The sequence below is a fragment of the Oncorhynchus mykiss genome, unplaced genomic scaffold, assembly GCF_013265735.2.
Source record: "Oncorhynchus mykiss isolate Arlee unplaced genomic scaffold, USDA_OmykA_1.1 un_scaffold_663, whole genome shotgun sequence".
Classification (NCBI taxonomy): domain Eukaryota; kingdom Metazoa; phylum Chordata; class Actinopteri; order Salmoniformes; family Salmonidae; genus Oncorhynchus; species Oncorhynchus mykiss.
In genome coordinates this window covers 1-23074 of record NW_023494110.1, presented here as the reverse complement: position 1 = coordinate 23074, position 23074 = coordinate 1, and the positions used below count along the sequence as shown (strand labels likewise).

The following is a 23074-nucleotide window of genomic DNA, read 5'->3' as shown; positions in this document are numbered from 1 at the left end:
AGATTCAACAGAAGATCTCTTTGTTTCTTGGGACCTAGAACAAGCATCTCTGTTTTGTCCGAGTTTAAAAGTAGAACGTTTGCAGCCATCCACTTCCTTATGTCTGAAACACATGCTTCTAGCGAGGGCAATTTTGGGGCTTCACCATGTTTCATTGAAATGTTCAGCTGTGTGTCATCCGCATAGCAGTGAAAGTTAACATTATGTTTTCGAATGACATCCCCAAGAGGTAAAATATATAGTGAAAATCAATAGTGGTCCTAAAACGGAACCTTGAGGAACATCGAAATTTACAGTTGATTTGTCAGAGGACAAACCATTCACAGAGACTGTAACAGTTTTCTTCTATCTCCTCCTCTGACGAGGAAGGCAGAGGCTGCGCAACAGCCTTTTCTAAACATTTTGAGAGGAATGGAAGATTCGATATAGGCCGATAGTTTTTTATATTTTCTGGGTCAAGGTTTGGCTTTTTCAAGAGAGGCTTTATTACTGCCACTTTTAGTGAGTTTGGTACACATCCGGTGGATAGAGAGCCGTTTATTATGTTCAACATAGGAGGGCCAAGCACAGGAAACAGCTCTTTCAGTAGTTTAGTTGGAATAGGGTCCAGTATGGAGCTTGAAGGTTTAGAGGCCATGATTATTTTCATCATTGTGTCAAGGGATATAGTACTAAAACACTTGAGTGTCTCTCTTGATCCTAGGTCCTGGCAGAGTTGTGCAGACTCAGGACAACTGAGCTTTGAAGGAATACGCAGATTTAAAGAGGAGTCCGTAATTTACTTTGTAATAATCATCTTTTCCTCAAAGAAGTTCATGAATTTATTACTGCTGAGGTGAAAGCCATCCTCTCTTGGGGAATGCTGCTTTTTAGTTAGCTTTGCGACAGTATCAAAAACGAATTTCGGATTGTTCTTATTTTCCTCAATTAAGTTGGAAAAATAGGATGATCGAGCAGCAGCAAGGGCTCTTCGATACTGCACGGTACTGTCTTTCCAAGCTAGTCGGAAGACTTCCAGTTTGGTGTGGCGCCATTTCCGTTCCAATTTTCTGGAAGCTTGCTTCAGAGCTCGGGTATTTTCTGTATACCAGGGAGCTAGTTTCTTATGAGAAATGTTTTTAGTTTTTAGGGGTGCAACTGCATCTAGGGTATTGCGCAAGGTTAAATTGAGTTCCTCAGTTAGGTGGTTAACTGATTTTTGTCCTCTGGCGTCCTTGGGTAGACAGAGGGAGTCTGGAAGGACATCAAGGAATCTTTGTGTTGTCTGTGAATTTATAGCACGACTTTTGATGTTCCTTGGTTGGGGTCTGAGCAGATTATTTGTTGCAATTGCAAACGTAATAAAATGGTGGTCCGATAGTCCAGGATTATGAGGGAAAACATTAAGATCCACAACATTTATTCCATGGGACAAAACTAGGTCCAGAGTATGACTGTGACAGTGAGTAGGTCCAGAGACATGTCGGCTGATTATTCGTTTTAAGTCTAATACTGCGGGTAATGGAGTCGCCAATGACTAGAGTTTTCAATTTGTCAGAGCTAATGGTGGGAAGCTTCGGCGTCTCTGACCCCGTAACGGGAGGAGTAGAGACAAGAGAAGGCTCGGCCTTTGACTCCGACTCGCTGCTTAATGGGGAAAACCGGTTGAAGTTTGTCGGCTGAATGAGCGACACCGGTTGAGCATTCCTACAGCATTTCTCTCCAGAAACCGTGAGAAAGTTGTCCGGCTGCGGGGACCGTGCGAGGGGATTTATACTAACGTTACTATCTGTACTTACTGGTGGCACAGACGCTGTTTCATCCTTTCCTACACTGAAATTACCCTTGCCTAACGATTGCGTCTGAAGCTGGGCTTGTAGCACAGCTATCCTCACCGTAAGGCGATCGTTCTCCTGTATGAGTACAGCGACTGCAATTAGAAGGCATCATGTTAATGTTACTACTTAGCTTCGGCTGTTGGAGGTCCTGACGAACCATGTCCAGATAAAGCGTCCGGAGTATGAGGATTCTGTGTTATGCACTATAGCCCGTTACCATATGTGATTTAATATTATCTGCTGTTGGCTTGTGTGGATGTATGTATGTATGTGTTATGCAACATAGCTGACTTGAACCATTGTTCAGTTTCAGGGCCATGGGCCTTTCTCATGATGGAAAAATACAGAACTGTGCAATGAGTTGGGGGGGGGGCACATTCAGAACAGTCTTTTGTTAGATAACAGGAGCCAGGTGCCTGATAACTGCATATTCTACACAGCTACAACGACTGACCGCTGAAGCGCTTAAGGGGCTGGGACCAGCCTCTGCGCCAACAATCAACGATAGGCTGGGTGAGTCTAAACCACGCCCAGTCTACTCTGACAGGCCGGCTCGGAAGCAGGAACTGTCAGAGTATATTAAATATCTTTGTCAGGAACAAGTCAGTTCTGTTTTGCCCTGCGAGGTGGGACAGAGCCCATATATACGAAAATTGCATTTACCACTTATTGCTTAGCTAATAAAAGCCTCATTGTGATATTTATCCTGATACCAGATTCGAATTGACGCAACCCTGACACGAGTGAAAAAATTGAGGGAAAAACCAAAAATATAAACGGTAATTAAAAAGTAAAAACCGTAAAGTTGTCATGTAGCAAAGTAGGCAACAAAACACGTAAACAAGTCTGCAAGTTGTGACCGGAAATGGCGTCAAAATGCTGTTGAGGTATCATGTGATGCTACTAGCATAAATGGACCAACACTGAGCACATGTAGCTTAAGTCAATTGGTAATTTAAAACACAGGGGTCTGAGTAATATTGCTGGCGCATGGATATAATGCAAAATAAATGTTGCCATCACCCCAGTTACTCAAGTCAGGTCATACACCTCAACTCCAAGTAGGAACCACCAAAACAATACAGAGGACACAAGTATTACAGTTAATGTTTAATTGAGCCAAAACAAGCAAATGCAGTTACACACTGGACTAGAGTACCCATGAACTCTTGCATGTCCCACGTCAGATATCCATGGCGTCGTCGCCGGACGGGCCGGTCGCAGCTTCAGAGGTGGCGTCGTCGCCGGACGGGCCGGTCGCAGCTTCAGAGGTGGCGTCGTCGCCGGACGGGCCGGTCGCAGCTTCAGAGGTGGCGTCGTCGCCGGACGGGCCGGTCGCAGCTTCAGAGGTGGCGTCGTCGCCAGACGGGCCGGTCGCAGCTTCAGAGGTGGCGTCGTCGCCAGACGGGCCGGTCGCAGCTTCAGAGGTGGCGTCGTCGCCAGACGGGCCGGTCGCAGCTTCAGAGGTGGCGTCGTCGCCAGACGGGCCGGTCGCAGCTTCAGAGGTGGCGTCGTCGCCAGACGGGCCGGTCGCAGCTTCAGAGGTGGCGTCGTCGCCAGACGGGCCGGTCGCAGCTTCAGAGGTGGCGTCGTCGCCGGACGGGCCGGTCGCAGCTTCAGAGGTGGCGTCGTCGCCGGACGGGCCGGTCGCAGCTTCAGAGGTGGCGTCGTCGCCGGACGGGCCGGTCGCAGCTTCAGAGGTGGCGTCGTCGCCGGACGGGCCGGTCGCAGCTTCAGAGGTGGCGTCGTCGCCAGACGGGCCGGTCGCAGCTTCAGAGGTGGCGTCGTCGCCAGACGGGCCGGTCGCAGCTTCAGAGGTGGCGTCGTCGCCAGACGGGCCGGTCGCAGCTTCAGAGGTGGCGTCGTCGCCAGACGGGCCGGTCGCAGCTTCAGAGGTGGCGTCGTCGCCAGACGGGCCGGTCGCAGCTTCAGAGGTGGCGTCGTCGCCAGACGGGCCGGTCGCAGCTTCAGAGGTGGCGTCGTCGCCAGACGGGCCGGTCGCAGCTTCAGAGGTGGCGTCGTCGCCAGACGGGCCGGTCGCAGCTTCAGAGGTGGCGTCGTCGCCAGACGGGCCGGTCGCAGCTTCAGAGGTGGCGTCGTCGCCAGACGGGCCGGTCGCAGCTTCAGAGGTGGCGTCGTCGCCAGACGGGCCGGTCGCAGCTTCAGAGGTGGCGTCGTCGCCAGACGGGCCGGTCGCAGCTTCAGAGGTGGCGTCGTCGCCAGACGGGCCGGTCGCAGCTACAGAGGTGGCGTCGTCGCCAGACGGGCCGGTCGCAGCTTCAGAGGTGGCGTCGTCGCCAGACGGGCCGGTCGCAGCTTCAGAGGTGGCGTCGTCGCCAGACGGGCCGGTCGCAGCTTCAGAGGTGGCGTCGTCGCCAGACGGGCCGGTCGCAGCTTCAGAGGTGGCGTCGTCGCCAGACGGGCCGGTCGCAGCTTCAGAGGTGGCGTCGTCGCCAGACGGGCCGGTCGCAGCTTCAGAGGTGGCGTCGTCGCCAGACGGGCCGGTCGCAGCTTCAGAGGTGGCGTCGTCGCCAGACGGGCCGGTCGCAGCTTCAGAGGTGGCGTCGTCGCCAGACGGGCCGGTCGCAGCTTCAGAGGTGGCGTCGTCGCCAGACGGGCCGGTCGCAGCTTCAGAGGTGGCGTCGTCGTCCGAGGACATGCGCCTCAGCTTCTCCTCAGAGGACAGGGCATCATTTGCCGGAGAGCTACCATGGTTTGGAGAAGCTTGGGATTCTACTTCATTGGTCTCTAAATACTCTTGAGAAAAAACAAAAGGAACAGTTGGGTATTCTACAGCAACACATCTGTTCTACACGGTCTAGGCCAAATTGCTAATCGAATTTTGAGCAACATGAACCCTACAGTTTTCAAAGTATATGTTTCAGGCCGTACCTTCTCTGGCTTGTTTAGCGTCAGACCCTATGGATCGGAGCAAGGCCAGGGCATGCACAATGGAGACGTCATTTGATGACAGCTCTGAAAAATGTAGGTTAAGGTTTGACAACATTATTTAGACTGAGTTACTCTATGCTGTTGAATGAGTGTCAAACACAGCAGCACCATAGACAGTGACAAAGAACATAGCTAGAAGGGTTGCGGAAAGAAACACTTACCTCCAAGTCTCCTCTGCAGAGAGACTTGATCTTGCTTCTGGGACTTTCCAACAGGGTAACAAGAAACTGAGGAGAAAGTGTTGACAGAAGTTGAGTTCACACAAAATAGCTACATATATTAATAGCAGTGAAGAATAAAAGATGACCAACGCGGAAGATACAGACAGTCAAATATTAATACCCAACTTATAAAGTTAAGCATATTTACCAAACAAATCCCTTAAACATTAGTGAACCAACCTTTGACAACCCCCACAGTCATCACAACGAGCAGCAATTCTCTCACACCTCCCATGATCATGAAAATAGTCTGTGTTATCAACAGGTAATGTCTTCCCATGGCCTGTATGAGGCTTATATAGGCCACTAATGACCTTAGTTTACCTGACAAACATGGCTTAACGATCAATTAACAAGCTTGATTGAGTTGTTACGTTCAGATAGAAATAGACCATGTAGAACATATGTTGATTCTTATCAAGTTGGTGGGCAGGCAATCTTTTCTACTCCATATATTGCATTTATATCTGTAATGATTAACCCTAATGGTCTCAGATCAGCAGTAGAAAGAAGTATTCCTAATTATTTTAGGTGTAATCTTCAAAGATATTAGGGGGAAATAAACACTGTACCCAAATCCACGTTTTACGTTTTTCAGACAGTGAGAGAGAAGAGGGAGGGATAGGGGGAAGCACAACAGGCCCACACTCATCCTCTCGTACCACCAGGTTCCCTTCCAGCAGATACTGGACTTCAGAGGAACTTCTGCTGCTATACCCCATCTTTACCTTTACCCACAAAGGTCCTAAACGGTAGAAAGTGTCCGGCCAACAGACAGACGCACACCTTATGACGGCAATAACCTGTAGTCCAAGGGGATAGTAGCACTTCACTGAGAGCAAAACAGACAGGGACCAAAAGATGTGGAAGAAGCAATTAGGAGGCCTGCGTCTTGTGACCGTAGCGTACGTGTAGGTATGTACGGCAGGACCAAATCAGAGAGATAGGTACGAGCAAGCCCATGTAATGCTTTGTAGGTTAGCAGTAAAACCTTGAAATCAGCCCTTGCCTTGACAGGAAGCCAGTGTAGGGAGGCTAGCACTGGAGTAATATGATATATTTTTGGGGTTCTAGTCAGGATTCTAGCAGCCGTATTTAGCACTAACTGAAGTTTATTTAGTGCTTTATCCGGGTAGCCGGAAAGTAAGAGCATTGCAGTAGTCTAACCTAGAAGTGACAAAAGCATGGATACATTTTTCTGCATCATTTTTGAACAGAAAGTTTGATTTTTGCAATGTTACGTAGATGGAAAAAAGCTTTCCTTGAAACAGTCTTAATATGTTCTTCAAAAGAGAGATCAGGGTCCAGAGTAACGCCGAGGGCCTTCACAGTTTTATTTGAGACGACTGTACAGCCATTAAGATTAATTGTCAGATTCAACAGAAGATCTCTTTGTTTCTTGGGACCTAGAACAAGCATCTCTGTTTTGTCCGAGTTTAAAAGTAGAACGTTTGCAGCCATCCACTTCCTTATGTCTGAAACACATGCTTCTAGCGAGGGCAATTTTGGGGCTTCACCATGTTTCATTGAAATGTTCAGCTGTGTGTCATCCGCATAGCAGTGAAAGTTAACATTATGTTTTCGAATGACATCCCCAAGAGGTAAAATATATAGTGAAAATCAATAGTGGTCCTAAAACGGAACCTTGAGGAACATCGAAATTTACAGTTGATTTGTCAGAGGACAAACCATTCACAGAGACTGTAACAGTTTTCTTCTATCTCCTCCTCTGACGAGGAAGGCAGAGGCTGCGCAACAGCCTTTTCTAAACATTTTGAGAGGAATGGAAGATTCGATATAGGCCGATAGTTTTTTATATTTTCTGGGTCAAGGTTTGGCTTTTTCAAGAGAGGCTTTATTACTGCCACTTTTAGTGAGTTTGGTACACATCCGGTGGATAGAGAGCCGTTTATTATGTTCAACATAGGAGGGCCAAGCACAGGAAACAGCTCTTTCAGTAGTTTAGTTGGAATAGGGTCCAGTATGGAGCTTGAAGGTTTAGAGGCCATGATTATTTTCATCATTGTGTCAAGGGATATAGTACTAAAACACTTGAGTGTCTCTCTTGATCCTAGGTCCTGGCAGAGTTGTGCAGACTCAGGACAACTGAGCTTTGAAGGAATACGCAGATTTAAAGAGGAGTCCGTAATTTACTTTGTAATAATCATCTTTTCCTCAAAGAAGTTCATGAATTTATTACTGCTGAGGTGAAAGCCATCCTCTCTTGGGGAATGCTGCTTTTTAGTTAGCTTTGCGACAGTATCAAAAACGAATTTCGGATTGTTCTTATTTTCCTCAATTAAGTTGGAAAAATAGGATGATCGAGCAGCAGCAAGGGCTCTTCGATACTGCACGGTACTGTCTTTCCAAGCTAGTCGGAAGACTTCCAGTTTGGTGTGGCGCCATTTCCGTTCCAATTTTCTGGAAGCTTGCTTCAGAGCTCGGGTATTTTCTGTATACCAGGGAGCTAGTTTCTTATGAGAAATGTTTTTAGTTTTTAGGGGTGCAACTGCATCTAGGGTATTGCGCAAGGTTAAATTGAGTTCCTCAGTTAGGTGGTTAACTGATTTTTGTCCTCTGGCGTCCTTGGGTAGACAGAGGGAGTCTGGAAGGACATCAAGGAATCTTTGTGTTGTCTGTGAATTTATAGCACGACTTTTGATGTTCCTTGGTTGGGGTCTGAGCAGATTATTTGTTGCAATTGCAAACGTAATAAAATGGTGGTCCGATAGTCCAGGATTATGAGGGAAAACATTAAGATCCACAACATTTATTCCATGGGACAAAACTAGGTCCAGAGTATGACTGTGACAGTGAGTAGGTCCAGAGACATGTCGGCTGATTATTCGTTTTAAGTCTAATACTGCGGGTAATGGAGTCGCCAATGACTAGAGTTTTCAATTTGTCAGAGCTAATGGTGGGAAGCTTCGGCGTCTCTGACCCCGTAACGGGAGGAGTAGAGACAAGAGAAGGCTCGGCCTTTGACTCCGACTCGCTGCTTAATGGGGAAAACCGGTTGAAGTTTGTCGGCTGAATGAGCGACACCGGTTGAGCATTCCTACAGCATTTCTCTCCAGAAACCGTGAGAAAGTTGTCCGGCTGCGGGGACCGTGCGAGGGGATTTATACTAACGTTACTATCTGTACTTACTGGTGGCACAGACGCTGTTTCATCCTTTCCTACACTGAAATTACCCTTGCCTAACGATTGCGTCTGAAGCTGGGCTTGTAGCACAGCTATCCTCACCGTAAGGCGATCGTTCTCCTGTATGAGTACAGCGACTGCAATTAGAAGGCATCATGTTAATGTTACTACTTAGCTTCGGCTGTTGGAGGTCCTGACGAACCATGTCCAGATAAAGCGTCCGGAGTATGAGGATTCTGTGTTATGCACTATAGCCCGTTACCATATGTGATTTAATATTATCTGCTGTTGGCTTGTGTGGATGTATGTATGTGTTATGCAACATAGCTGACTTGAACCATTGTTCAGTTTCAGGGCCATGGGCCTTTCTCATGATGGAAAAATACAGAACTGTGCAATGAGTTGGGGGGGGGCACATTCAGAACAGTCTTTTGTTAGATAACAGGAGCCAGGTGCCTGATAACTGCATATTCTACACAGCTACAACGACTGACCGCTGAAGCGCTTAAGGGGCTGGGACCAGCCTCTGCGCCAACAATCAACGATAGGCTGGGTGAGTCTAAACCACGCCCAGTCTACTCTGACAGGCCGGCTCGGAAGCAGGAACTACTGTCAGAGTATATTAAATATCTTTGTCAGGAACAAGTCAGTTCTGTTTTGCCCTGCGAGGTGGGACAGAGCCCATATATACGAAAATTGCATTTACCACTTACTGCTTAGCTAATAAAAGCCTCATTGTGATATTTATCCTGATACCAGATTCGAATTGACGCAACCCTGACACGAGTGAAAAAATTGAGGGAAAAACCAAAAATATAAACGGTAATTAAAAAGTAAAAACCGTAAAGTTGTCATGTAGCAAAGTAGGCAACAAAACACGTAAACAAATCTGCAAGTTGTGACCGGAAATGGCGTCAAAATGCTGTTGAGGTATCATGTGATGCTACTAGCATAAATGGACCAACACTGAGCACATGTAGCTTAAGTCAATTGGTAATTTAAAACACAGGGGTCTGAGTAATATTGCTGGCGCATGGATATAATGCAAAATAAATGTTGCCATCACCCCAGTTACTCAAGTCAGGTCATACACCTCAACTCCAAGTAGGAACCACCAAAACAATACAGAGGACACAAGTATTACAGTTAATGTTTAATTGAGCCAAAACAAGCAAATGCAGTTACACACTGGACTAGAGTACCCATGAACTCTTGCATGTCCCACGTCAGATATCCATGGCGTCGTCGCCGGACGGGCCGGTCGCAGCTTCAGAGGTGGCGGCGTCGCCAGACGGGCCGGTCGCAGCTTCAGAGGTGGCGTCGTCGCCAGACGGGCCGGTCGCAGCTTCAGAGGTGGCGTCGTCGCCAGACGGGCCGGTCGCAGCTTCAGAGGTGGCGGCGTCGCCAGACGGGCCGGTCGCAGCTTCAGAGGTGGCGGCGTCGCCAGACGGGCCGGTCGCAGCTTCAGAGGTGGCGGCGTCGTCCGAGGACACGCGCCTCAGCTTCTCCTCAGAGGACAGGGCATCATTTGCCGGAGAGCTACCATGGTTTGGAGAAGCTTGGGATTCTACTTCATTGGTCTCTAAATACTCTTGAGAAAAAACAAAAGGAACAGTTGGGTATTCTACAGCAACACATCTGTTCTACACGGTCTAGGCCAAATTGCTAATCGAATTTTGAGCAACATGAACCCTACAGTTTTCAAAGTATATGTTTCAGGCCGTACCTTCTCTGGCTTGTTTAGCGTCAGACCCTATGGATCGGAGCAAGGCCAGGGCATGCACAATGGAGACGTCATTTGATGACAGCTCTGAAAAATGTAGGTTAAGGTTTGACAACATTATTTAGACTGAGTTACTCTATGCTGTTGAATGAGTGTCAAACACAGCAGCACCATAGACAGTGACAAAGAACATAGCTAGAAGGGTTGCGGAAAGAAACACTTACCTCCAAGTCTCCTCTGCAGAGAGACTTGATCTTGCTTCTGGGACTTTCCAACAGGGTAACAAGAAACTGAGGAGAAAGTGTTGACAGAAGTTGAGTTCACACAAAATAGCTACATATATTAATAGCAGTGAAGAATAAAAGATGACCAACGCGGAAGATACAGACAGTCAAATATTAATACCCAACTTATAAAGTTAAGCATATTTACCAAACAAATCCCTTAAACATTAGTGAACCAACCTTTGACAACCCCCACAGTCATCACAACGAGCAGCAATTCTCTCACACCTCCCATGATCATGAAAATAGTCTGTGTTATCAACAGGTAATGTCTTCCCATGGCCTGTATGAGGCTTATATAGGCCACTAATGACCTTAGTTTACCTGACAAACATGGCTTAACGATCAATTAACAAGCTTGATTGAGTTGTTACGTTCAGATAGAAATAGACCATGTAGAACATATGTTGATTCTTATCAAGTTGGTGGGCAGGCAATCTTTTCTACTCCATATATTGCATTTATATCTGTAATGATTAACCCTAATGGTCTCAGATCAGCAGTAGAAAGAAGTATTCCTAATTATTTTAGGTGTAATCTTCAAAGATATTAGGGGGAAATAAACACTGTACCCAAATCCACGTTTTACGTTTTTCAGACAGTGAGAGAGAAGAGGGAGGGATAGGGGGAAGCACAACAGGCCCACACTCATCCTCTCGTACCACCAGGTTCCCTTCCAGCAGATACTGGACTTCAGAGGAACTTCTGCTGCTATACCCCATCTTTACCTTTACCCACAAAGGTCCTAAACGGTAGAAAGTGTCCGGCCAACAGACAGACGCACACCTTATGACGGCAATAACCTGTAGTCCAAGGGGATAGTAGCACTTCACTGAGAGCAAAACAGACAGGGACCAAAAGATGTGGAAGAAGCAATTAGGAGGCCTGCGTCTTGTGACCGTAGCGTACGTGTAGGTATGTACGGCAGGACCAAATCAGAGAGATAGGTACGAGCAAGCCCATGTAATGCTTTGTAGGTTAGCAGTAAAACCTTGAAATCAGCCCTTGCCTTGACAGGAAGCCAGTGTAGGGAGGCTAGCACTGGAGTAATATGATATATTTTTGGGGTTCTAGTCAGGATTCTAGCAGCCGTATTTAGCACTAACTGAAGTTTATTTAGTGCTTTATCCGGGTAGCCGGAAAGTAAGAGCATTGCAGTAGTCTAACCTAGAAGTGACAAAAGCATGGATACATTTTTCTGCATAATTTTTGGACAGAAAGTTTGATTTTTGCAATGTTACGTAGATGGAAAAAAGCTGTCCTTGAAACAGTCTTGATATGTTCTTCAAAAGAGAGATCAGGGTCCAGAGTAACGCCGAGGGCCTTCACAGTTTTATTTGAGACGACTGTACAGCCATTAAGATTAATTGTCAGATTCAACAGAAGATCTCTTTGTTTCTTGGGACCTAGAACAAGCATCTCTGTTTTGTCCGAGTTTAAAAGTAGAACGTTTGCAGCCATCCACTTCCTTATGTCTGAAACACATGCTTCTAGCGAGGGCAATTTTGGGGCTTCACCATGTTTCATTGAAATGTTCAGCTGTGTGTCATCCGCATAGCAGTGAAAGTTAACATTATGTTTTCGAATGACATCCCCAAGAGGTAAAATATATAGTGAAAATCAATAGTGGTCCTAAAACGGAACCTTGAGGAACATCGAAATTTACAGTTGATTTGTCAGAGGACAAACCATTCACAGAGACTGTAACAGTTTTCTTCTATCTCCTCCTCTGACGAGGAAGGCAGAGGCTGCGCAACAGCCTTTTCTAAACATTTTGAGAGGAATGGAAGATTCGATATAGGCCGATAGTTTTTTATATTTTCTGGGTCAAGGTTTGGCTTTTTCAAGAGAGGCTTTATTACTGCCACTTTTAGTGAGTTTGGTACACATCCGGTGGATAGAGAGCCGTTTATTATGTTCAACATAGGAGGGCCAAGCACAGGAAACAGCTCTTTCAGTAGTTTAGTTGGAATAGGGTCCAGTATGGAGCTTGAAGGTTTAGAGGCCATGATTATTTTCATCATTGTGTCAAGGGATATAGTACTAAAACACTTGAGTGTCTCTCTTGATCCTAGGTCCTGGCAGAGTTGTGCAGACTCAGGACAACTGAGCTTTGAAGGAATACGCAGATTTAAAGAGGAGTCCGTAATTTACTTTGTAATAATCATCTTTTCCTCAAAGAAGTTCATGAATTTATTACTGCTGAGGTGAAAGCCATCCTCTCTTGGGGAATGCTGCTTTTTAGTTAGCTTTGCGACAGTATCAAAAACGAATTTCGGATTGTTCTTATTTTCCTCAATTAAGTTGGAAAAATAGGATGATCGAGCAGCAGCAAGGGCTCTTCGATACTGCACGGTACTGTCTTTCCAAGCTAGTCGGAAGACTTCCAGTTTGGTGTGGCGCCATTTCCGTTCCAATTTTCTGGAAGCTTGCTTCAGAGCTCGGGTATTTTCTGTATACCAGGGAGCTAGTTTCTTATGAGAAATGTTTTTAGTTTTTAGGGGTGCAACTGCATCTAGGGTATTGCGCAAGGTTAAATTGAGTTCCTCAGTTAGGTGGTTAACTGATTTTTGTCCTCTGGCGTCCTTGGGTAGACAGAGGGAGTCTGGAAGGACATCAAGGAATCTTTGTGTTGTCTGTGAATTTATAGCACGACTTTTGATGTTCCTTGGTTGGGGTCTGAGCAGATTATTTGTTGCAATTGCAAACGTAATAAAATGGTGGTCCGATAGTCCAGGATTATGAGGGAAAACATTAAGATCCACAACATTTATTCCATGGGACAAAACTAGGTCCAGAGTATGACTGTGACAGTGAGTAGGTCCAGAGACATGTCGGCTGATTATTCGTTTTAAGTCTAATACTGCGGGTAATGGAGTCGCCAATGACTAGAGTTTTCAATTTGTCAGAGCTAATGGTGGGAAGCTTCGGCGTCTCTGACCCCGTAACGGGAGGAGTAGAGACAAGAGAAGGCTCGGCCTTTGACTCCGACTCGCTGCTTAATGGGGAAAACCGGTTGAAGTTTGTCGGCTGAATGAGCGACACCGGTTGAGCATTCCTACAGCATTTCTCTCCAGAAACCGTGAGAAAGTTGTCCGGCTGCGGGGACCGTGCGAGGGGATTTATACTAACGTTACTATCTGTACTTACTGGTGGCACAGACGCTGTTTCATCCTTTCCTACACTGAAATTACCCTTGCCTAACGATTGCGTCTGAAGCTGGGCTTGTAGCACAGCTATCCTCACCGTAAGGCGATCGTTCTCCTGTATGAGTACAGCGACTGCAATTAGAAGGCATCATGTTAATGTTACTACTTAGCTTCGGCTGTTGGAGGTCCTGACGAACCATGTCCAGATAAAGCGTCCGGAGTATGAGGATTCTGTGTTATGCACTATAGCCCGTTACCATATGTGATTTAATATTATCTGCTGTTGGCTTGTGTGGATGTATGTATGTATGTGTTATGCAACATAGCTGACTTGAACCATTGTTCAGTTTCAGGGCCATGGGCCTTTCTCATGATGGAAAAATACAGAACTGTGCAATGAGTTGGGGGGGGGGCACATTCAGAACAGTCTTTTGTTAGATAACAGGAGCCAGGTGCCTGATAACTGCATATTCTACACAGCTACAACGACTGACCGCTGAAGCGCTTAAGGGGCTGGGACCAGCCTCTGCGCCAACAATCAACGATAGGCTGGGTGAGTCTAAACCACGCCCAGTCTACTCTGACAGGCCGGCTCGGAAGCAGGAACTGTCAGAGTATATTAAATATCTTTGTCAGGAACAAGTCAGTTCTGTTTTGCCCTGCGAGGTGGGACAGAGCCCATATATACGAAAATTGCATTTACCACTTATTGCTTAGCTAATAAAAGCCTCATTGTGATATTTATCCTGATACCAGATTCGAATTGACGCAACCCTGACACGAGTGAAAAAATTGAGGGAAAAACCAAAAATATAAACGGTAATTAAAAAGTAAAAACCGTAGAGTTGTCATGTAGCAAAGTAGGCAACAAAACACGTAAACAAGTCTGCAAGTTGTGACCGGAAATGGCGTCAAAATGCTGTTGAGGTATCATGTGATGCTACTAGCATAAATGGACCAACACTGAGCACATGTAGCTTAAGTCAATTGGTAATTTAAAACACAGGGGTCTGAGTAATATTGCTGGCGCATGGATATAATGCAAATAAATGTTGCCATCACCCCAGTTACTCAAGTCAGGTCATACACCTCAACTCCAAGTAGGAACCACCAAAACAATACAGAGGACACAAGTATTACAGTTAATGTTTAATTGAGCCAAAACAAGCAAATGCAGTTACACACTGGACTAGAGTACCCATGAACTCTTGCATGTCCCACGTCAGATATCCATGGCGTCGTCGCCGGACGGGCCGGTCGCAGCTTCAGAGGTGGCGTCGTCGCCAGACGGGCCGGTCGCAGCTTCAGAGGTGGCGTCGTCGCCAGACGGGCCGGTCGCAGCTTCAGAGGTGGCGTCGTCGCCAGACGGGCCGGTCGCAGCTTCAGAGGTGGCGTCGTCGCCAGACGGGCCGGTCGCAGCTTCAGAGGTGGCGTCGTCGCCAGACGGGCCGGTCGCAGCTTCAGAGGTGGCGTCGTCGCCAGACGGGCCGGTCGCAGCTTCAGAGGTGGCGTCGTCGCCAGACGGGCCGGTCGCAGCTTCAGAGGTGGCGTCGTCGCCAGACGGGCCGGTCGCAGCTTCAGAGGTGGCGTCGTCGCCAGACGGGCCGGTCGCAGCTTCAGAGGTGGCGTCGTCGCCAGACGGGCCGGTCGCAGCTTCAGAGGTGGCGTCGTCGCCAGACGGGCCGGTCGCAGCTTCAGAGGTGGCGTCGTCGCCAGACGGGCCGGTCGCAGCTTCAGAGGTGGCGTCGTCGCCAGACGGGCCGGTCGCAGCTTCAGAGGTGGCGTCGTCGCCAGACGGGCCGGTCGCAGCTTCAGAGGTGGCGTCGTCGCCAGACGGGCCGGTCGCAGCTTCAGAGGTGGCGTCGTCGCCAGACGGGCCGGTCGCAGCTTCAGAGGTGGCGTCGTCGCCAGACGGGCCGGTCGCAGCTTCAGAGGTGGCGTCGTCGCCAGACGGGCCGGTCGCAGCTTCAGAGGTGGCGTCGTCGCCAGACGGGCCGGTCGCAGCTTCAGAGGTGGCGTCGTCGCCAGACGGGCCGGTCGCAGCTTCAGAGGTGGCGTCGTCGCCAGACGGGCCGGTCGCAGCTTCAGAGGTGGCGTCGTCGCCAGACGGGCCGGTCGCAGCTTCAGAGGTGGCGTCGTCGCCAGACGGGCCGGTCGCAGCTTCAGAGGTGGCGTCGTCGCCAGACGGGCCGGTCGCAGCTTCAGAGGTGGCGTCGTCGCCAGACGGGCCGGTCGCAGCTTCAGAGGTGGCGTCGTCGCCAGACGGGCCGGTCGCAGCTTCAGAGGTGGCGTCGTCGCCAGACGGGCCGGTCGCAGCTTCAGAGGTGGCGTCGTCGCCAGACGGGCCGGTCGCAGCTTCAGAGGTGGCGTCGTCGCCAGACGGGCCGGTCGCAGCTTCAGAGGTGGCGTCGTCGCCAGACGGGCCGGTCGCAGCTTCAGAGGTGGCGTCGTCGCCAGACGGGGCCGGTCGCAGCTTCAGAGGTGGCGTCGTCGCCAGACGGGCCGGTCGCAGCTTCAGAGGTGGCGTCGTCGCCAGACGGGCCGGGTCGCAGCTTCAGAGGTGGCGTCGTCGCCAGACGGGCCGGTCGCAGCTTCAGAGGTGGCGTCGTCGCCAGACGGGCCGGTCGCAGCTTCAGAGGTGGCGTCGTCGCCAGACGGGCCGGTCGCAGCTTCAGAGGTGGCGTCGTCGCCAGACGGGCCGGTCGCAGCTTCAGAGGTGGCGTCGTCGCCAGACGGGCCGGTCGCAGCTTCAGAGGTGGCGTCGTCGCCAGACGGGCCGGTCGCAGCTTCAGAGGTGGCGTCGTCGCCAGACGGGCCGGTCGCAGCTTCAGAGGTGGCGTCGTCGCCAGACGGGCCGGTCGCAGCTTCAGAGGTGGCGTCGTCGCCAGACGGGCCGGTCGCAGCTTCAGAGGTGGCGTCGTCGCCAGACGGGCCGGTCGCAGCTTCAGAGGTGGCGTCGTCGCCAGACGGGCCGGTCGCAGCTTCAGAGGTGGCGTCGTCGCCAGACGGGCCGGTCGCAGCTTCAGAGGTGGCGTCGTCGCCAGACGGGCCGGTCGCAGCTTCAGAGGTGGCGTCGTCGCCAGACGGGCCGGTCGCAGCTTCAGAGGTGGCGTCGTCGCCAGACGGGCCGGTCGCAGCTTCAGAGGTGGCGTCGTCGCCAGACGGGCCGGTCGCAGCTTCAGAGGTGGCGTCGTCGCCAGACGGGCCGGTCGCAGCTTCAGAGGTGGCGTCGTCGCCAGACGGGCCGGTCGCAGCTTCAGAGGTGGCGTCGTCGCCAGACGGGCCGGTCGCAGCTTCAGAGGTGGCGTCGTCGCCAGACGGGCCGGTCGCAGCTTCAGAGGTGGCGTCGTCGCCAGACGGGCCGGTCGCAGCTTCAGAGGTGGCGTCGTCGCCAGACGGGCCGGTCGCAGCTTCAGAGGTGGCGTCGTCGCCAGACGGGCCGGTCGCAGCTTCAGAGGTGGCGTCGTCGCCAGACGGGCCGGTCGCAGCTTCAGAGGTGGCGGCGTCGCCAGACGGGCCGGTCGCAGCTTCAGAGGTGGCGGCGTCGTCCGAGGACACGCGCCTCAGCTTCTCCTCAGAGGACAGGGCATCATTTGCCGGAGAGCTACCATGGTTTGGAGAAGCTTGGGATTCTACTTCATTGGTCTCTAAATACTCTTGAGAAAAAACAAAAGGAACAGTTGGGTATTCTACAGCAACACATCTGTTCTACACGGTCTAGGCCAAATTGCTAATCGAATTTTGAGCAACATGAACCCTACAGTTTTCAAAGTATATGTTTCAGGCCGTACCTTTCTGGCTTGTTTAGCGTCAGACCCTATGGATCGGAGCAAGGCCAGGGCATGCACAATGGAGACGTCATTGATGACAGCTCTGAAAAAATGTAGGTTAAGGTTTTGACAACATTATTTAGACTGAGTTACTCTATGCTGTTGAATGAGTGTCAAACACAGCAGCACCATAGACAGTGACAAAGAACATAGCTAGAAGGGTTGCGGAAAGAAACACTTACCTCCAAGTCTCCTCTGCAGAGAGACTTGATCTTGCTTCTGGGGACTTTCCAACAGGGTAACAAGAAAACTGAGGAGAAAGTGTTGACAGAAGTTGAGTTCACACAAATAGCTACATATATTAATAGCAGTGAAGAATAAAAGATGACCAACGCGGAAGATACAGACAGTCAAATATTAATACCCAACTTATAAAGTTAAGCATATTTACCAAACAAATCCCCTTAAACATTAGTGAACCAACCTTTGACAACCCCCACAGTCATCACAACGGCAGCAATTCTCTCACACCTCCCATGATCATGAAAATAGTCTGTGTTATCAACAGGTAATGTCTTCCCATGGCCTGTATGAGGCTTATATAGGCCACTAATGACCTTAGTATTACCTGACAAACATGGCTTAACGATCAATTAACAAGCTTGATTGAGTTGTTACGTTCTAGATAGAAATAGACCATGTAGAACATAGTGTTGATTCTTATCAAGTTGGTGGGCAGGCAATCTTTTCTACTCCATAGTATTGCATTTATATCTGTAATGATTAACCCTAATGGTCTCAGATCAGCAGTAGAAAGAAGTATTCCTAATTATTTTAGGTGTAATCTTCAAAGATATTAGGGGGAAAATAAACACTGTACCCAAATCCACGTTTTACGTTTTTTCAGACAGTGAGAGAGAAGAGGGAGGGATAGGGGGAAGCACAACAGGCCCACACTCATCCTCTCGTACCACCAGGTCCCTTCCAGCAGATACTGGACTTCAGAGGAACTTCTGCTGCTATACCCCATCTTTACCTTTACCCACAAAGGTCCTAACGGTAGAAAGTGTCCGGCCAACAGACAGACGCACACCTTATGACGGCAATAACCTGTAGTCCAAGGGGATAGTAGCACTTCACTGAGAGCAAAACAGACAGGGACCAAAAGATGTGGAAGAAGCAATTAGGAGGCCTGCGTCTTGTGACCGTAGCGTACGTGTAGGTATGTACGGCAGGACCAAATCAGAGAGATAGGTACGAGCAAGCCCATGTAATGCTTTGTAGGTTAGCAGTAAAACCTTGAAATCAGCCCTTGCCTTGACAGGAAGCCAGTGTAGGGAGGCTAGCACTGGAGTAATATGATATATTTTGGGGTTCTAGTCAGGATTCTAGCAGCCGTATTTAGCACTAACTGAAGTTTATTTAGTGCTTTATCCGGGTAGCCGGAAAGTAGAGCATTGCAGTAGTCTAACCTAGAAGTGACAAAAGCATGGATACATTTTTCTGCATCATTTTTGTGACAGAAAGTTTGATTTTTGCAATGTTACGTAGATGGAAAAAAGCTGTCCTTGAAACAGTCTTGATATGTTCTTCAAAAGAGAGATCAGGGTCCAGAGTAACGCCGAGGGCCTTCACAGTTTTATTTGAGACGACTGTACAGCCATTAAGATTAATTGTCAGATTCAACAGAAGATCTCTTTGTTTCTTGGGACCTAGAACAAGCATCTCTGTTTTGTCCGAGTTTAAAAGTAGAACGTTTGCAGCCATCCACTTCCTTATGTCTGAAACACATGCTTCTAGCGAGGGCAATTTTGGGGCTTCACCCATGTTTCATTGAAATGTTCAGCTGTGTGTCATCCGCATAGCAGTGAAAGTTAACATTATGTTTTCGAATGACATCCCCAAGAGGTAAAATATATAGTGAAAATCAATAGTGGTCCTAAAACGGAACCTTGAGGAACATCGAAATTTACAGTTGATTTGTCAGAGGACAAACCATTCACAGAGACTGTAACAGTTTTCTTCTATCTCCTCCTCTGACGAGGAAGGCAGAGGCTGCGCAACAGCCTTTTCTAAACATTTTGAGAGGAATGGAAGATTCGATATAGGCCGATAGTTTTTATATTTTCTGGGTCAAGGTTTGGCTTTTTCAAGAGAGGCTTTATTACTGCCACTTTTAGTGAGTTTGGTACACATCCGGTGGATAGAGAGCCGTTATTATGTTCAACATAGGAGGGCCAAGCACAGGAAACAGCTCTTTCAGTAGTTTAGTTGGAATAGGGTCCAGTATGGAGCTTGAAGGTTTAGAGGCCATGATTATTTTCATCATTGTGTCAAGGGATATGAGTACTAAAACACTTGAGTGTCTCTCTTGATCCTAGGGTCCTGGCAGAGTTGTGCAGACTCAGGACAACTGAGGCTTTGAAGGAATACGCAGATTTAAAGAGGAGTCCGTAATTTACTTTGTAATAATCATCTTTTCCTCAAAGAAGTTCATGAATTAGTACTGCTGAGGTGAAAGCCATCCTCTCTTGGGGAATGCTGCTTTTTAGTTAGCTTTGCGACAGTATCAAAAACGAATTTCGGATTGTTCTTATTTTCCTCAATTAAGTTGGAAAAATAGGGATGATCGAGCAGCAGCAAGGGCTCTTCGATACTGCACGGTACTGTCTTTCCAAGCTAGTCGGAAGACTTCCAGTTTGGTGTGGCGCCATTTCCGTTCCAATTTTCTGGAAGCTTGCTTCAGAGCTCGGGTATTTTCTGTATACCAGGGAGCTAGTTTCTTATGAGAAATGTTTTTAGTTTTTAGGGGTGCAACTGCATCTAGGGTATTGCGCAAGGTTAAATTGAGTTCCTCAGTTAGGTGGTTAACTGATTTTTGTCCTCTGGCGTCCTTGGGTAGACAGAGGGAGTCTGGAAGGACATCAGGAATCTTTGTGTTGTCTGTGAATTTATAGCACGACTTTTGATGTTTCCTTGGTTGGGGTCTGAGCAGATTATTTGTTTGCAATTGCAAACGTAATAAAATGGTGGTCCGATAGTCCAGATTATGATGGAAAACATTAAGATCCACAACATTTATTCCATGGGACAAAACTAGGTCCAGAGTATGACTGTGACAGTGAGTAGGTCCAGAGACATGTCGGCTGATTATTCGTTTTAAGTCTAATACTGCGGGTAATGGAGTCGCCAATGACTAGAGTTTTCAATTTGTCAGAGCTAATGGTGGGAAGCTTCGGCGTCTCTGACCCCGTAACGGGAGGAGTAGAGACAAGAGAAGGCTCGGCCTTTGACTCCGACTCGCTGCTTAATGGGGAAAACCGGTTGAGTTTGTCGGCTGAAGAGCGACACCGGTTGAGCATTCCTACAGCATTTCCTCTCCAGAACCGTGAGAAAGTTGTCCGGCTGCGGGGACCGTGGCGAGGGGATTATACTAACGTTACTATCTGTACTTACTGGTGGCACAGACGCTGTTTCATCCTTTCCTACACTGAAATTACCCTTGCCTAACGATTGCGTCTGAAGCTGGGCTTGTAGCACAGCTATCCTCACCGTAAGGCGATCGTTCTCCTGTATGAGTACAGCGACTGCAATTAGAAGGCATCATGTTAATGTTACTACTTAGCTTCGGCTGTTGGAGGTCCTGACGAACCATGTCCAGATAAAGCGTCCGGAGTATGAGGATTCTGTGTTATGCACTATAGCCCGTTACCATATGTGATTTAATATTATCTGCTGTTGGCTTGTGTGGATGTATGTATGTGTTATGCAACATAGCTGACTTGAACCATTGTTTCAGTTTCAGGGCCATGGGCCTTTCTCATGATGGAAAAATACAGAACTGTGCAATGAGTTGGGGGGGGGGCACATTCAGAACAGTCTTTTGTTAGATAACAGGAGCCAGGTGCCTGATAACTGCATATTCTACACAGCTACAACGACTGACCGCTGAAGCGCTTAAGGGGCTGGGACCAGCCTCTGCGCCAACAATCAACGATAGGCTGGGTTGAGTCTAAACCACGCCCAGTCTACTCTGACAGGCCGGCTCGAAGCAGGAACTACTGTCAGAGTATATTAATATCTTTGTCAGGAACAAGTCAGTTCTGTTTTGCCCTGCGAGGTGGGACAGAGCCCATATATACGAAAATTGCATTTACCACTTATTGCTTAGCTAATAAAAGCCTCATTGTGATATTTATCCTGATACCAGATTCGGAATTGACGCAACCCTGACACGAGTGAAAAAATTGAGGGAAAACCAAAAATATAAACGGTAATTAAAAAGTAAAACCGTAAAGTTGTCAGGTAGCAAAGTAGGCAACAAAACACCGCAACACGTAAACAAGTCTGCAAGTTGTGACCGGAAATGGCGTCAAAATGCTGTTGAGGTATCATGTGATGCTACTAGCATAAATGGACCAACACTGAGCACATGTAGCTTAAGTCAATTGGTAATTTAAAACACAGGGGTCTGAGTAATATTGCTGGCGCATGGATATAATGCAAAATAAATGTTGCCATCACCCCAGTTACTCAAGTCATGTCATACACCTCAACTCCAAGTAGGAACCACCAAAACAATACAGAGGACACAAGTATTACAGTTAATGTTTAATTGAGCCAAAACAAGCAAATGCAGTTACACACTGGACTAGAGTACCCATGAACTTGAGCCCAGTCAATTGGCAGTGTCCCGGACGGGCCGGTGTTGCGCGTGAAACCGGTCGCAGTCGGGGGCGTCGCGCCAACGGGCCGGTCGCAGTTCATAGGTTGGCGTCTGTCGCCAGAAGGGCCGGTCGCAGCTTCAGAGTTGGCGTCGTCGCCAGACGGGCGGTCGCAGCTTCAGAGGTGCGCTGTCGCCAGACGGGCCGGTCGCAGCTTCAGAGGTGGCGTCGTCGCCAGACGGGTCCGGTCGCAGCTTCAGAGGTGGCGTCGTCGCCAGACGGGCCCGCTGGTCGCAGCTTCAGAGGTGGCGGTCGTCGCCAGACGGGCCGGTCGCAGCTTCAGAGGGTGGCGTCGTCGGCCCAGACGGGCCGGTCGCAGCTTCAGAGGTGGCGTCGTCGCCAGACGGGCCGGGTCGCAGCTTCAGAGGTGGCGTCGTCGCCAGACGGGCCGGTCGCAGCTTCAGAGGTGGCGTCGTCGCCAGACGGGCCGGTCGCAGCTTCAGAGGTGGCGTCGTCGCCAGACGGGCCGGTCGCAGCTTCAGAGGTGGCGTCGTCGCCAGACGGGCCGGTCGCAGCTTCAGATGGTGGCGTCGTCGCCAGACGGGCCGGTCGCAGCTTCAGAGGTGGCGTCGTCGCCAGACGGGCCGGTCGCAGCTTCAGAGGTGGCGTCGTCGCCAGACGGGCCGGTCGCAGCTTCAGAGGTGGCGTCGTCGCCAGACGGGCCGGTCGCAGCTTCAGAGGTGGCGTCGTCGCCAGACGGGCCGGTCGCAGCTTCAGAGGTGGCGTCGTCGCCAGACGGGCCGGTCGCAGCTTCAGAGGTGGCGTCGTCGCCAGACGGGCCGGTCGCAGCTTCAGAGGTGGCGTCGTCGCCAGACGGGCCGGTCGCAGCTTCAGAGGTGGCGTCGTCGCCAGACGGGCCGGTCGCAGCTTCAGAGGTGGCGTCGTCGCCAGACGGGCCGGTCGCAGCTTCAGAGGTGGCGTCGTCGCCAGACGGGCCGGGTCGCAGCTTCAGAGGTGGCGTCGTCGCCAGACGGGCCGGTCGCAGCTTCAGAGGTGGCGTCGTCGCCAGACGGGCCGGTCGCAGCTTCAGAGGTGGCGTCGTCGCCAGACGGGCCGGTCGCAGCTTCAGAGGTGGCGTCGTCGCCAGACGGGCCCGGTCGCAGCTTCAGAGGTGGCGTCGTCGCCAGACGGGCCGGTCGCAGCTTCAGATGGTGGCGTCGTCGCCAGACGGGCCGGTCGCAGCTTCAGAGGTGGCGTCGTCGCCAGACGGGCCGGTCGCAGCTTCAGAGGTGGCGTCGTCGCCAGACGGGCCTGGTCGCAGCTTCAGAGGTGGCGTCGTCGCCAGACGGG

At 49.6% G+C, this 23074-nt stretch overlaps 1 protein-coding gene across 1 annotated transcript; it reads right to left on the bottom strand.

The window, feature by feature from the left end:
- Positions 1-3000: 3000 nt before the first annotated feature.
- Positions 3001-10382, bottom strand: LOC118961077 (polysialoglycoprotein-like). The gene is made up of 5 exons (XM_036974553.1): positions 10322-10382; positions 10082-10147; positions 9861-9944; positions 9545-9725; positions 3001-4480 (listed from the first exon to the last, which is right to left on the bottom strand). The coding sequence occupies exons 1-5, from the start codon at positions 10380-10382 to the stop codon at positions 3001-3003; spliced, it is 1872 nt and encodes a 623-aa protein (XP_036830448.1).
- Between the last annotated feature and the right edge of the window lie 12692 nt (positions 10383-23074).

Bases quoted from the DNA above. Each gene is read 5' to 3' on its own strand.
- LOC118961077 (XM_036974553.1), bottom strand. From the start codon at position 10,382: ATGATCATGGGAGGTGTGAGAGAATTGCTGCTCGTTGTGATGACTGTG. The intron at 10,148-10,321 runs GTTGGTTCACTA...CTTTCTCCTCAG, and splicing joins GACTGTGGGGGTTGTCAAAG to TTTCTTGTTACCCTGTTGGA. The intron at 4,481-9,544 runs GTCTGGCGACGC...GGAGAAGCTGAG, and splicing joins TCTGAAGCTGCGACCGGCCC to GCGCATGTCCTCGGACGACG.